The sequence below is a fragment of the Mustelus asterias genome, chromosome 16, assembly GCF_964213995.1.
Source record: "Mustelus asterias chromosome 16, sMusAst1.hap1.1, whole genome shotgun sequence".
NCBI classification, from domain to species: Eukaryota; Metazoa; Chordata; class Chondrichthyes; order Carcharhiniformes; family Triakidae; genus Mustelus; species Mustelus asterias.
This window is the reverse complement of record NC_135816.1, coordinates 32755909-32770106: the sequence shown is the minus strand read 5'-3', so window position 1 is coordinate 32770106 and position 14198 is coordinate 32755909. Positions and strand designations below refer to the sequence as shown.

The following is a 14198-nucleotide window of genomic DNA, read 5'->3' as shown; positions in this document are numbered from 1 at the left end:
GATGGACATCAGAATTAAGTCAGGAGAATTAGTGTAGATTTATACACCATTTGTTTCCTTTATAGTATATGGATTCAAATTCAACCCAAATCAGAGTTCTGAAGACTCATATTAAACATAAAAAGTTAACTCTTGTTACTTTCTCCACAGATTCTGCCAGAGCTGCTGAGTTTTTCCAGCACTTTGTTTTTACTATAAAATTAAAGTTTCCTTTCACCTTCGATTCCAAGAGGCCAGGGTCAAAAGCGAACAAGGCAATTTTCCATGGAACTTCTTCTTCATGTTAACTCAGAGAACAAGACCAGCCACAATTTGATTTCATTTATTACTGTCACATGTATTGGGATACAGTGAAAAGTATGGTTTCTTATGCATATACAGAGAAAATGTACCGTTCATAGAGCACATAGGGGAGAAGGAAAGGAAAGGGTGCAGAATATAGTGTTACACAGTCATCGCCAGGGTGTAGGGAACAATCAACTTAATATGAGCTAGATCCACTCAAAGGTGTGATGGCGACCCGAATGGCACACAGTATTCCAAATGTCCTCCAACCAAGTTTTGACATTTATCTTCCATGCGAGCAAATAATTCAAGTCAACTCAACAGTTCCCTTATCCCTTCTGCCTCTTTTCTTTCCCCCACCCATCCAATTTAATCTCAAATTTATATCTAGTTTCTACCTCAAACACTAGCCCTGGAAACATTTTCCAAGTGTTTAAGCACTTGCTTATCTGCCTGATCAAGTTAGACGTAAAAAGATTCCCTGGTGCGAGCTGAAGAAGTGTAGAGGAGTTCTCTCAATGTCCTGGCTAGCATGCATCCCTCAACTGATATTAATAGCAGTCCATACTTTTCTTCAACCACTATCATCAAAAAATAGATCAACTAGTCATGCATCCTTTTTCATTGGTTGTGGGATCTTCTTGTGCATAAAATGGTTGCCATGTTTGGTTATGTAACAATAGTTGTGACAATTTAAAGTAATTCACTGCGTGATCACAAAGAACTAAGAATCTTACCATCATCATCCTCAAGGCTCCATTTTTTGCCCTGTTTCATTTCTTCAAGTTCTCTCTTTATTTCACCAATATTTTCAACGACCTTTTTGCGTTGTTCTTCCCTCCATTTTTCAACCCGTTCTTTTCGTTTCCTCATTTCCTCCTCCAATTTGCTTTGTTCAAAATTCTATTAGAATTCAAGTTAATTTGAAAATTTAATTTAATCAACAGAGAAACTTGTTCAAGCAATCATTAGTCTTCTCTGTAAATACAGTGTTAGCTAATTAATTAGCATGTGGATAATTGCAACTAATTGCATTTCTGAATAAGTAAGTAAAAAATGAGTAATAGGGATCACCCGTTGGACACAAGATTTTAATATTTACATTTCATGACACATACATGTTAAAAGTGATGCAGGAACAAACAGACCTGGGGATATATGTGCAGAAATCATTGAACGTGGTAGAGAAGTTTGAGAAAGTGATTATGAGAACTGGGTTTTATAAATGGAGGTACAGAAAACAAGGGAGTTATGATGCATCTTTATGAAACACAGATTTGCCTCAACTGGAGTATTGCATCTAATTCTGCACACCTCAGAAAATATTTCTAAAAATGATTTTAGGAATGAGGGACTTCAGTTACGTGGATAGACTGGAGAAGCTGAATTGTTTTCCTTTATGAAGAGAAGGTTGAAAGGAGATTTGATGGAGGTATCCAAAATCAGGAATGGTCGAGATACAGAAAAACTGTTGCCGTTGGTGGAAGGGTAGAGAACCAGATTTAAAGTGATTGGCCGAAGAAGATCTAGATTGAACTGCCTGAGGACAACAGAGGGAGATTCAATCGTGGCTTTAAAAAGGGAATTTGATTAGCAGGTTACAAGAAAAATAAACTCACAACTAAAGGGGGAAAGGGCAGGGGAGTGGGACAAGTTGAGTTGATTTTAAAGAGAGCCGGTACAGACACAATGGACCAGACGACCTTTTATCTGATAACAGTTATACGATTCATTGTGTATCCATGGTAAAATGGCAAGATTATGATTTATCATTTCTACAGGACTTGCTAAAATGGTGTGTGACACAGGTGAAAAAGCGCAGACTAGAAACACCATCACTGTATGGACAGGGAGCTGTCATCATGGCTAACTCAGTCAATTTGAATAAACACTTGCAGGTCAGAAGACAGCAAGCCCAATGAATAATGAGCAGCTCCAACAGTACATCTCATGGGAAAGAGCATGTAGCATTCTGTAGAGAGAGTAGAGGTAGGTTTGGCACACCTCATGTTAATCAACATTCTTAGCAATCACTCTGCTTACAACTGCTGGATAAAAATCTTGATGCAGCTCTTAGATGTGCTGTGTTTGATCAATTCAAGTTAAAATTCCATGGCAAAAGGAGAAAGAATGGTAAGGTTTGTGTTGAATAGTGGTAGGTTTAAAATTCTGTTTGTACTATGTATTGTATGAACAGTATATCTAAAATTAATGCACATGGTCAAAAAAGAGCGTCTCTGCAGCAACACCTATAACTCACCAGAAATTTAGACCGAAAATTTTCTGTCCCACCTGCCGCAGGAATTGTAATGAGTGGGACAGAAAACTTGGTGGACCATTTAAAGGTCCGTTGACTTCGGGCGGAAATTTCCAGTCTCGGGGTGTGCATGGCTGGAAAATCCTGCCCTTAGAATTAATAATCTAAGCATGAGTTTAAGCCCTGTTCCAGAAACTTGAGCACGCAATCTAGAATGACACTTTAGTGTAGTTTGAGCAGAGTCCTGAACTGTCTGAGGTGCTGTCTAACGGATGAGATTCTGTATGCCCTCTCAGATCTATGCAAAACATCCCAAAGAACTCTGCAAAGAACATTAAGAAGCTGACTTGGTAGCTAGGTCAACATTAATTCCACAACCAACACCAAAAGCTGATTAACTGACCATTTAGTTCATTGCTGGTGTTTGTGGGTGTTTGCTGTGTGCAAACTTGTGCAACGCTTCTTTACAGTAAAACAGTGAGTACAATCTAAAGGTATGTCATTAGCTATAAAGCATTATGGCTCATCCTAAGGTTGTGAAAGATGCTAATTAAATGACAATTATTTCTTTCCATCTCGCACTTACACTAACATCTTTGTCATCATCTTTCTCCTCCTTTTTCTTCTCTTTGACGGCCTCATTGGTCACTTCTACACGGTCTTTCGATTTGGATCTGAAAAATGCGCATAATGTTATTCCTAGATACATTGGGAATGTCTGACGTGAGCAACCTTAAACTCAACAACTTCAACACGTATTAGTAACTTCCATCGGCAGCTCAATGGCGCCTTCATTTAATGGCCATTCTATTTCATTGAAGAAATTTTGTGCTCAATTTAATAAAATAAACTAAAAACAAGGAATGCTGGAGATATTCAGCAGGTCAGGAGCATGTGTGCAGAGAGGAACAGAACAGGTCAATGAAATTTTGCGTTGTGATTAAAAGTTGGCAAAGTTACCTCTGTCTCTCTTCATAGAAGCTGCCTGTATCAGTATTTGCAGCATTTTCTGCCTGATCTGCTCAGTATGTCCAGCATTTTCCGTTGAGTTTCAGCATCTGGGATATTTTACTTCCACATTAATAAATTATAATTTCAACCACCCGCTTCACTGCTCCCAAGTTAAGCATAGCTCAATGTAAAATAAAGCCTCCTTTATTCCAGAAATATTTTAACTTTATAGAGAACATGCAGCATTGGAAAACATAAGTAGGAGAAATTCGGAAAACAACAGATCCAGGATTTATTCACAATGACGCTGTGGAATTAAAAATAAGGCTTTTAAACTTCTGGACCCAAAAACAGTTGCTTGGGCTATTGCACAGGACAGCGATGTAGTCTTGTCCAAACCACCTACATCAACTGAAGCATTAGAGCCTGTGTGCAGTAAGATTTCTCACAACTATCGTCTTCGAACGATTGCCAATTCAATGTCATCTAGGGATATCTGGCAATAACTAAGCTAAGACTGACCGAATCCATTCTACAGAACACTTGTATAGCTAATGGAAGAGATTTTATTTCATCAGTCGAAAGTAAATTTAAACTCAGGTTCGAGCAGCGAAAGGTCAATGTCTCAGGCAACCGATCTTCTAGGAAATTTTGCACATGCAAGTCCCGAAATTCACTCTGAGGTTTGCCAACTAAGTTAGACTAGGTTTTCTATACCTGCCTCAAACCATCACTACCAGAAATATTCAGCTTAATGATATCGTCCCATTGTTACCACAACTGTATTTTTTTATTATTTCATGGGATAAGAGTGCCACTGGCAAGGCCAGGGTGCAGCTAATTCTGGAGTACAAGTCTTCAGTACTATTGCTGGAATGTTGTGAGGGTCCATAGGCTTGGCAATATCCAGTACTTGCAGCCTTTTTTTGATATCATGTGCATTGAATTGAAGTGGCCAAAGACGGACTCTGATGTTGGGAAATTAGGAGGATGCAAGATCAATCATTCATATGGCCTTTCTGGCTGAAGATAGTTGCAAATATTTCATTCTTGTCTTTTGCACTGTTGTGTTGGCCTCTCCCATCATTGAGGATGGGGGTGTTTGTGGAATCTCCTCCCCTGTTAGTTGTTTATTTGTCCACTACCATTCAAAACTGGATGTGCAAGATTGCAGAGCTTTGATTTGATTAGTTGTGGGATCATTTAGCTCTCTCACTGTTTAGCATGCATGTAATTTTGTCCGCTTCAAGCATTCACATAGTTTTGTGTTAAGGCTTCATCAGGTTGGCATTTTTTAGTATGCCTGGTGTTGCTTCTGGCATGCTCTCCTGCACTCATTAAATCTGGATTGATCCCATGGCTTGGCGGTGACAATGAACATGCCAGGCCATGAGGTTACAGATTGTGATTGAACACAATTCTGCTGCTACTGATGATCCAAATGCCTCACAGATGCCCAGTTTTCAGCTGCTGGATCTCTTCATAATCTATCTCATTTAGCTGATGGCAATGTCACACAAAATGATGGATGGTATCCTAAGTGTGTAGATGTGACTTTGTCTGCACTAGGACTATGTAGTGGTCACTTCTACACGTACATGTATCGTGTACTGATACATCTGCGACAAGTAGACTGGTGAGGGATAGGTTCTTCCCTCTTGTTAGTTCCCTCCTGCAGGCCCAGTCCAGCAGTGTGCCCAGCAGTACTGGGTCAGCTCAGTCAGTTGTGGTGCTATCAAGCCACCATTGTGATGGGTTTTGAAGTGCCCTACCCAGACTACATTCTGTGCTTTTGCTATACTATTAGTGTTTCTTCCAAGTGATGTTCAACATGGAGGGACATCAGTTAAGAGGGAGTGGTGGATGGCAATCAGCAGGTTTCCTTGCCCATGCTTGACCTAATACCATGAGACTTCGTGGGGTCTGAAGTCAATTTGGAAGACTCTTGAGGCAATTCCCTCCCCATGTATACCACTACTACCATCTCTAGTGGCTCAGTCCCGCTAATGAGATAGGACATACCCAGGGATGGCAATATGGGCATCCGGGACATTGTCCGTAAGGTATCATTTTGAGTATGACTGTGTCAGGCTGCTGCTTGACTAGCCTGTGAAAAAACTCTCCCAATTTTGGCACAGGCCTCCAGATGTTGCTTGAGGGCGACTTTGCAGGGTCATCTGGGCAGGATATGCCGTTGTACTTTTTGGTGCCTAGGTCGTTGGTCAGGTAGTCCATCTGACATTCTTTTTCAAGTTTTCCCTCGCAGTTAAGTATAACTGAGTGGCTTGCCAGGCCCTTTCAAAGGGCAGTTATAAGTCAACCATATTGCTGTGAGTGTGGACTCACACGTAGACCAGACTGGCTATGGATGGTAGATTCCTTTCCCAAAGGACAGTAGTGAACCAGATGGGTTTTTATGACCATCCGGTAGTTTCCTGGTCATCATTGTTGAGTCTAGCTTTTACTTAATTAATTCATTGAAAGCTGTCCTGGTAGGATTTGAACCCATGTCCCCAGGGGCCTCTGTATTACTCGAATCACAGTAAGGAACCTGATGGAAGGACATAATATGCATCAGGCAGATTATTCCCTAGAACTAACAGAATAAGTGACAGCTTCATGCGTGTGTGGAGAATGCACTAAATAATGATAAACGGAACTCGGATGGATGGATTCCTGATCGGTAAGGGAATTAAGGGTTATGGGGATCAGGCGGGTAAGTGGTACTGATCCACGTCAGATCAGCCATGATCTTATTGAATGGCGGGGCAGGCTCGAGGGGCTAGGTGGCCTACTCCTGCTCCTATTTCTTATGTTCTTATGAACTGATGGTAACAAAATTTTTCCATACACTGTCGCCATTGTAACTTTTACAGGCCAGGATCAGCATGATGTCACCAGCAGGTAGAGCAATAAAATATGTTCAAAGTGAATTAGTTATTAAAAATATACAATTAATACTTTTATAAATTACCCAATTGGGACATCGAATTACAAATACAGTCCTTTGATGTCGGCCAATGATTATTGAAAATGAATCCCTTTTCAGTGATAGAAGAAAGGCATGTTCGGACTGAAAGAATATAAGCTCTCATGTAGGTGGGTTTCATACCCAAATCCATTTGCAATTTCAACTAAAGAATAGACTTGAGTCTTCAATTGCTTCATTTGATATTCTAAACGGTTATATAATATCCAGTATCTGGCGAGACAATACCTTCTTTCCTTGCTCTTACTGCGGCTTCGAGAGCGTGGTTGAGAATGTGATCTACGGCTTCTACCTCTGCTTACTGATCGCCGTTTTTCTCGACTGCGGGATCTCCTCCTCTCTCGACTCCTGGATCGTCTACAAGATGGAAGCGTTTGATTTTAATGACTGGAAAAACAAGAGCTAATCATCATAGCACAGTTCAGCTTACTGTCAAATGCTGTTACAACCTGGTGGGAATCTGAATAGTGCAAACTGGTTGTATAGTCAAATCTAAGTGCATACAGGTATACATCTTTCTTAAACTGTAAATGACTTTCAGTATAGTGCTGCGTTTACTACTATCACATGCAAATCTGCTTAGACATTTTTTCTATCTTCCTCAACCAACTGTGTACAACAGGACCCTGCTGTAGAAACATATTAATCAACATCCATTTTCAATAATGAACTGCATTGAAAAGTTACTTCAAGAACAGCAAAAACCTAAATTTAAGTTAGAAAGAAAATATATCCTGAACGGTATAAAGATGAAAGTATATAGAGTCATTCACAATCTTAGGATGCAAATGCGATTCACAGCCAAAGTCCTTTTGATTTACCACTGTAAAGTAGGCAAATGCAGCAGTCAATTTGCACTTGGCAAGGTCCCACAAACAGCAATGAGATAAATTGGTGATGTTGGTTGAGTGATAAATGCTGGCTGGGACACTGCGATAAACCTCCCTGATCTTCTTTGAAAAATGCCATGGGATTATTTGTGTGTACCTGAAGGAGCAGACAGGGCCTTAGTTTAAACTACTCATTGAATAGATGGCACCTCCAGTAATGCAGTACTGTAGTAGTTCTATACTGACGTTTCAAGCTATGTCGTATGCTCAAGTCTCTAGAATGGTGACTGAACACTCAACTTTCTGGTTGAGAGGTGAGAGCACTACCACTGAACGAAGGCTGACACCTCAGCCCAGATCTCGCAGTAGCCATTATGGTGAAACGCAGTGTGTTTGCCATCATTACTCTTTCAAAACTTGCAGAACCCTCTGGAGTCTTGCACATGTGCAGTTAAATGTGGAAATTCAGAAGTTGCTGTCAGTGATCTATGCCTGCCACTAGTGTGCACTGTTGAAAACCCCCAGACTGCAATCATAAAGAAGTCAGTGAACTGCTGAGAACTTGTCCTTTTATGCTATCAGTCTTGATATAGAACCCTTGAAATAGATATACCTTGTGGAAATAGGCGTTACTAGGTTTTTAATGGTACACTAAGTTCATAATTACTGCTGAACAGCCTCACTGACTCCAAAAAATAAATTTTATGTTTGTGGAATGTCATTACAGTTTAAAAAAATCTTTTTTTGATTAATTTGTTCCAAAAAACATGGATTATATTTCATCTTCTACCTTAATCCCATGCATAAATCCCAATCATTTATCTTGCTTTCTAAAATTATTAAAGGTGAAGGATAATCAGTATATTTTACTTCCTGGTTTGCTGTCTGTGAGAATATTTCAATGTGATTGGCTGCTTACCCTGCTTGATGACATCACTGTTGCTGGATACCTGGAGATCCCCTTGACTTGACGCCAGATTAAAACTGACGTTGGGAAAGGGGAAATCCACGCCACAGAGATCACAAGATCTTTGTGGGCAGTTTTTTTCAATGTCAGCGGTCGGCTAACCGCAAATTCCAGGCCCTAATGTTAGGTTAAAGTTTAAATTGCTATCTACTCACTTTGATATGACCACTGACATTCTGCATCTCTGTGGTATTCTGTGTAAGATAAAATTAAATAAACAATTGGAAAGAAAGTGGAAAATAACACAGTCAAAACCAAGTTATATTCAGCTTTACATCTTGCATTGGAATTTCTAAAATGGACTAAAAATTCATGATTTTCCCAGGGATGCAGTGTGGCTGCTTTCTATTCTTTCAATTAGGGACAATAATCACATATTCATATCGCACAGCCGTTTTAAGGTGTTCGGCTATGTTTTCCAGCTTCCTAAAACTATGGAATCCGCCTAATTTTACAGCCACACCACAATCCAAAACATCTCAACAAGAAAAAGAAACAGGGACAATCACCAGGCGCTGCTCTGGTTAACAGCCGGCTTCAGAGCAACATTGGAATTGGTTGGGTTGCCGAACAACCTCTTAGTCAGGGATGGAGCATCAGATATGTTGACCCCCAAAAATTTACTGCAGAAAAGAAAGAATCATTTATTAAAATACCATCAACTGCAAGCCCATGTCCACCAGATATTATTTTAATCACCATAAATGCAGTGTTCGAAATTAGATCGATCACAGATCTGGTACATTCTACGCTACTAGATCAATTTAAGGAGCCCATTAAACCCTTGACTGAGTGTGCACATTAATGCATGGTAAAACCTGACAAACATGCAAACTACATTTACTTAAATATTGTTATCAATGTTTACCGAGTATAATGAATGTACCAGAACATCCAATTCTAAAAAAGGAGCAGAGTGCTGATCAAAGCACTCTGCAATAACACAAATTAAATACCAATGTATGACACAATCTCGTAAAACATACACTAAGATATTCATTATATTCTCAATGGAGGCTGCTGTTCACTGAGGAGTTTTCTTTCTAGAAAGTGAGCCACTGTTCTGATACAAATAAAATGAATTCCAAACGTCTAATATCATCAGCAATGGTAGGGTTATTGTATAGATTACAAGGGGTAGATAAAACTGCTCACTACTGCAATCATATGCAATTCTTTTCCCACACATTAAAAAATGTGTCCATGCTTTAAGTCATATCTATAAAATTTGTTTTTTTACATTTATACCAACCATAAATTATTGAAGCAAATTTAGCTATTAAGGATTTTTAAGGCGGCAAAAAATATTTTTAACAGTTAACATTCAATGAATGAAAAGATAGCAAGCAACAACAAATTGCTTGGCTTATGGAATTAGCAGTAACTATATTATGCATGCATATTTATAATTTCACCACAATCGGTCATCAATCTGAGTATCAATGAATCAGATCAGTACATTATCTCGAAATTGTACAGATAAACCATTCTTTCATATAACCAGTGAGTATATGCAGTGGAGTAACCAAATACGTTCTGTTTTTATTTCAGATTTCCAGCATCCCCAGTATTTTACTTTTATTTTGCTGTTAAAAGCATGAACTTATAAAACAATTATCTCACCTATTTCACCATGTCAAATTAGTTTTAAGGGATAGGCACACATCTAATAACTGGGTCTTTTAATTTGAATATCATAAAATAATACTGGCACACAACGCCCTGCATGCGCATAGAAAGCTGCTACTGTTCAAAAGGTCACTTAATAACTATTTTGCAACTTAATTTAACTTCTGTGACTTAGTAAAAATATATAGTCAAATTTAAAGTAACGGTCACATATTTAAAATTCTTTAAACTGGAAAAACCCAAACGGAAAACTCAAGTAAGCAATGGAAAAAGATCGGTCACAATTTAAGAGGAGTAAATGGTTAAGTAAATAATGAGAATATATCATAATTAGAGTAAGCTGTTAATTGGATTTTGCGCCCACTAGCAGGATATTTCTCTGTTCAAATATTTTGCTATGGTAAGCATCAAGTTAATTTCAGACTTCCTGCTGTTCTGTGCTCTAAAACATCTAGACTCTAGTTATTAGCTAACTTTCTCATTTAGTCAGTCAATTCTAAAACATATGGTGACATTAGACTTTGAGAGAAAATTAGCTTCAAGGCTAATTACAATGTTTGTGGTGATCTTTCCCATCACAATAAACAAACAGCATCATTTATTCATTTTACAAAGCACTAACATCCTCACCTGAGCCGCTTCCTTTCCCGGGATCTTGACCGTCTCCTATCTCGACTACGAGAACGATCCCTTCTCCGGTCACGTTCTCGGCTGCGTGAACGACCTCTGACATCCCCAAGTTTGGACCGCTTCTCAGCAGGTGAACGGCTTCTGGAGTGACTCCCAGAGCGTCCACGCGATGCAGATCGCTTCCGATAATGCCTAGAAAAATGATAAAACTTGGATTAACCTTAGCTTGAAATTAAAACATGCAGGACAGACAGTTATTTACATGCAGGGAACAAATACTGCAGCAAGCCAGGGCCTGAGGCACTTTTAAGATAAGGACAGACCCGGGACAATAGGGTCTGATAAAAAGAGATTAGCCACAAATGGGAACGGGAATACATAAATGGAGGAAAACCAATTACTGTATGTATAGACCGAAACGAAGTCATTGATAAATCACTGAAAGAGGAAATGTATCCATTCTATGAAACAGTGCGATGTTAAAAACCAATGTCTGTATATGTCTGGCTGTAATGACGTGTTAACTATCGATCCTACTCAACTGTAACGATGTGTTAAATGCTAATGTCCGGACTATCCATTGTCTGAAAAGTATAAAAATGAACCACTCCTCTTGTATCATTGAGAGAAGGTAGCTGCCTAAAGTACTGCGGAGTGCCTTTTCTCCACAAAGCTTTGTTAAATACTGTATTGTTGAACCTCCAGTCTGACTCCGGTGGCAATTTTCCAACAACAGAGGGGTTGACAGTCACTCTCGGTTTCTAAACACACTCATTTTAATGCCTCCATTCAAGCAATGCCTTTGATGTATCCATACATCATCTTTAACAAAAATCATGCAAAATAATCAAAATCTCAAAAATCCAAGGAAGAAATTAGGACAGTCTGACTGCAAACTAAACAAAAAATACAGCTGTCTTTATTTCTCTGCAAGCTAAATTAGTAATGCATCTAAACATCCCTGCGTGGAGGTTAATGAGGTACAAAAATAAAAGTGCCCCCCCCACCTCTTTCTTCTGAATTTGAATTTAAAGGCCTATAAATCTAGACCCAAATTAACACAATCTGCAGGCAATTAAACTATGATCTAGCTGCTACTTGATTTTTACACACTTCCCAACTTTGGGACCATCCTGCACAATAAAAACAAACAGCTCTCTAAAGAAAGAATCGCATTTATACAGCACATTTCATGACCAAAGAGCATTTTACAACCAATCAAGTACTTCTGAATTGCAGTCATTGTTGTAATGCTGGAAACATAGCAGTCAATTTTCACACAGCAAGCTCCCACAAACAGCAATGTGATAATGACCATAATCTGTTTGTGATGTTGATTGAAGGACACGTTAGCCAAGACACCAGGGACAATTCCCCCCTTTTCTTCTTTGAAATAGTGTCATGGGAATTTTGCATCCATCTGAGAGCGCAGACAGGTCGGTATGGGTTTAATGTCTCATCCAAGAGATAGCACCTGGGTCAGCCTAGACTTTTGTGCTCAAGTATTGGAGTTGGCCATGAACGCGCAACTTTCTGACTCATGACTTTCTTATAGATAGATGCACCATAGAAAGCATCCTTTCAGGATGTATCACCGCTTGCTATGGCTCCTGCTCTGACCAAGACCACAACAAATGACAAAGGGGCGTGAACGAAGCCCAGTCCATCACACAAACCAGCCTCCCATCGATTGACTCCGACTACACTTCCTGCTGCCTCGGAAAAGCAGCCAGCATAATCATGGACCCCACACAACCCGGACATTCCCTCTTCCACCTTCTTCCGTCGGGAAAAAGATACAAAATTCTGAGGTCACGTACAAGCCAATTCAAGAACAGCTTCTTCCCTATTGCCAGACTTTTGAATGGACCTACTTCATATTAAGTTGACCTTTCTCTACATCTTAGCTAAGACTGTTACACCACATTCTGTACCCTCTCCTATCCTTCTCTTATGTATAGTATGTTTTACCTGTCAAGCAGACAAGAAACAATACTTTTCACGATATCTCAATACATGTGACAATAATAAATCAAATCAAAAACGATTCTCCCTCACTTTTCTCTCCTTTCCTTCTCTATGAACGGTATACTTTGTCTGTATAGCTCACAAAAAACAATACTTTTCACTGTATGTGAATACATGTGACAATACAATTCAATACATGTGATAATAAATCAAATCAGACATGAGCCACAACTGACAAGGTAAGGTTATCAAGTTATTTCATCTGTAGAACTCAACCAGTGAACCAGGACTGACTTTTTTCAAGGCTATCACACCATTCCTGATCCTGGTTTCATTTGACACATGCACTCTTCAGCTGGTACAGGAGGAGCCCTTGCCAGGTTTCAATCCAAAGTCAGTGAAATCATGTTCAGCTATCATTCTCCTGGCTAAAACCAGCTTAGAAACATAGAAACTAGAAGCTGGGGGTTGACCATTCGGCCCTTCGAGTGGTCCACCACCATTCATTTTGATCAGGGTTGATCACGGAATTCAATATCCTGATCTCTCCCCCCCCCCCCCCCCCCCAATATCCTTTGATCTCTTTAGCCCCAAGAGCTATATCTAATTCCTTATTGAAATCAGACAACTCAGGCTTGTCCAAGTTATCAGGAAGCAGGAGCCCCCTTTGGTCAGTAAGGCGACAGGTGATAGACACATATGGAAACTTCCCAAACTCATAAAGGGGTTTTTATTGTTGTCTGGAGACGGGCCCCGTTGGAGAAACGCTTCCTAAAGCGCATGGGGAAGGTGGAACCAGTGCAGCGGGGCCCAGCCAGGCGACTACCGGGGCCTCCGAGGCCCACCCCAACAGGCGGCCTCCCTCGCTGCTGCAGCAGCCCCTCCGGCTGCGCTCCCCGCCATCATTCGCGATCCGCAGCAAAAGGTGCGCATTTACCGGGACTCTCTGCCCATCGCTGCCGGTTAAAGACAACAGAACCGCCGACTCCCCACCTCGGCCTCAAGCCCGGGCTCGGAACGCACAGCAGCAACGAAGCGGCAGCAACCCGACTCCCAACACCAGCGCCCTCCACCGACCGGAGGCTTAAAATGTCACCGCCCCTGTCATTGTGACAGAGGCGACAACTGGCATTGTCAACAGACAACAACAACTTGTATTATTTTAAAATTATTTTTGTTTATTTATTAGTGTCACAAGTAGGCTTGCATTAACACTGCAATCAAGTTACTGTGAAAATCCTCTCAACTGCCCTCTCAAATAGCAAGCAATCTTACAACACCAGGTTAAAGTCCGACAGGTTTGTTTGACTTTAATCTGGTGTTGTGTGAGACTTCTTACCGTGCCCACCCCAGGCCAACGCCGTCATCATGGCTGCCCTCTGAAATGGCACTCATTTCAAGGGCAACTAGGAACGGGCAATAAATGCTGGCCAGCCAGCGACGTCCATGTCCCACGAATGAATTTAAAACTCCCCTAGTGGCCACACTCCAGCGCCTGTTTGGGAACACTGAAGGAGAATTTAGCATGGCCAATGTACCTAACCAGCGGAGGAAACCGGAGCATCTGGGGGAAACCCATGCAAACACGGGGAGAACGTGCAAACGTCCGCACAGAGAGTGACCCAAGCCGGAAATCGAACCCGGTACCCTGGCGCTGTGAGGCAGCAGTGCTACCCACTGTGCCACCCCTTA

The 14198-nt window shown here is 40.6% G+C and overlaps 1 protein-coding gene across 2 annotated transcripts in view; it reads right to left on the bottom strand.

Annotated features, from left to right (window-relative positions):
* The window catches only part of ddx46 (DEAD (Asp-Glu-Ala-Asp) box polypeptide 46), a 52467-nt gene extending 38892 nt beyond the window's left edge, over nucleotides 1-13575 (bottom strand). The window contains exons 1-6 of one of the 2 annotated variants that reach the window (XM_078230869.1): nucleotides 13444-13575; nucleotides 10539-10730; nucleotides 8435-8473; nucleotides 6711-6839; nucleotides 3129-3216; nucleotides 1023-1188 (exon numbers count right to left, since the gene is read on the bottom strand). In XM_078230869.1, coding sequence (XP_078086995.1) covers nucleotides 1023-1188; nucleotides 3129-3216; nucleotides 6711-6839; nucleotides 8435-8473; nucleotides 10539-10730; nucleotides 13444-13460 — 631 coding nt within the window. In that variant the 5' untranslated portion in view covers nucleotides 13461-13575. The remainder of the gene's footprint in view (nucleotides 1-1022; nucleotides 1189-3128; nucleotides 3217-6710; nucleotides 6840-8434; nucleotides 8474-10538; nucleotides 10731-13443) is intronic. The other variant, XM_078230870.1, reaches the window with a different exon arrangement.
* Nucleotides 13576-14198: the final 623 nt, after the last annotated feature.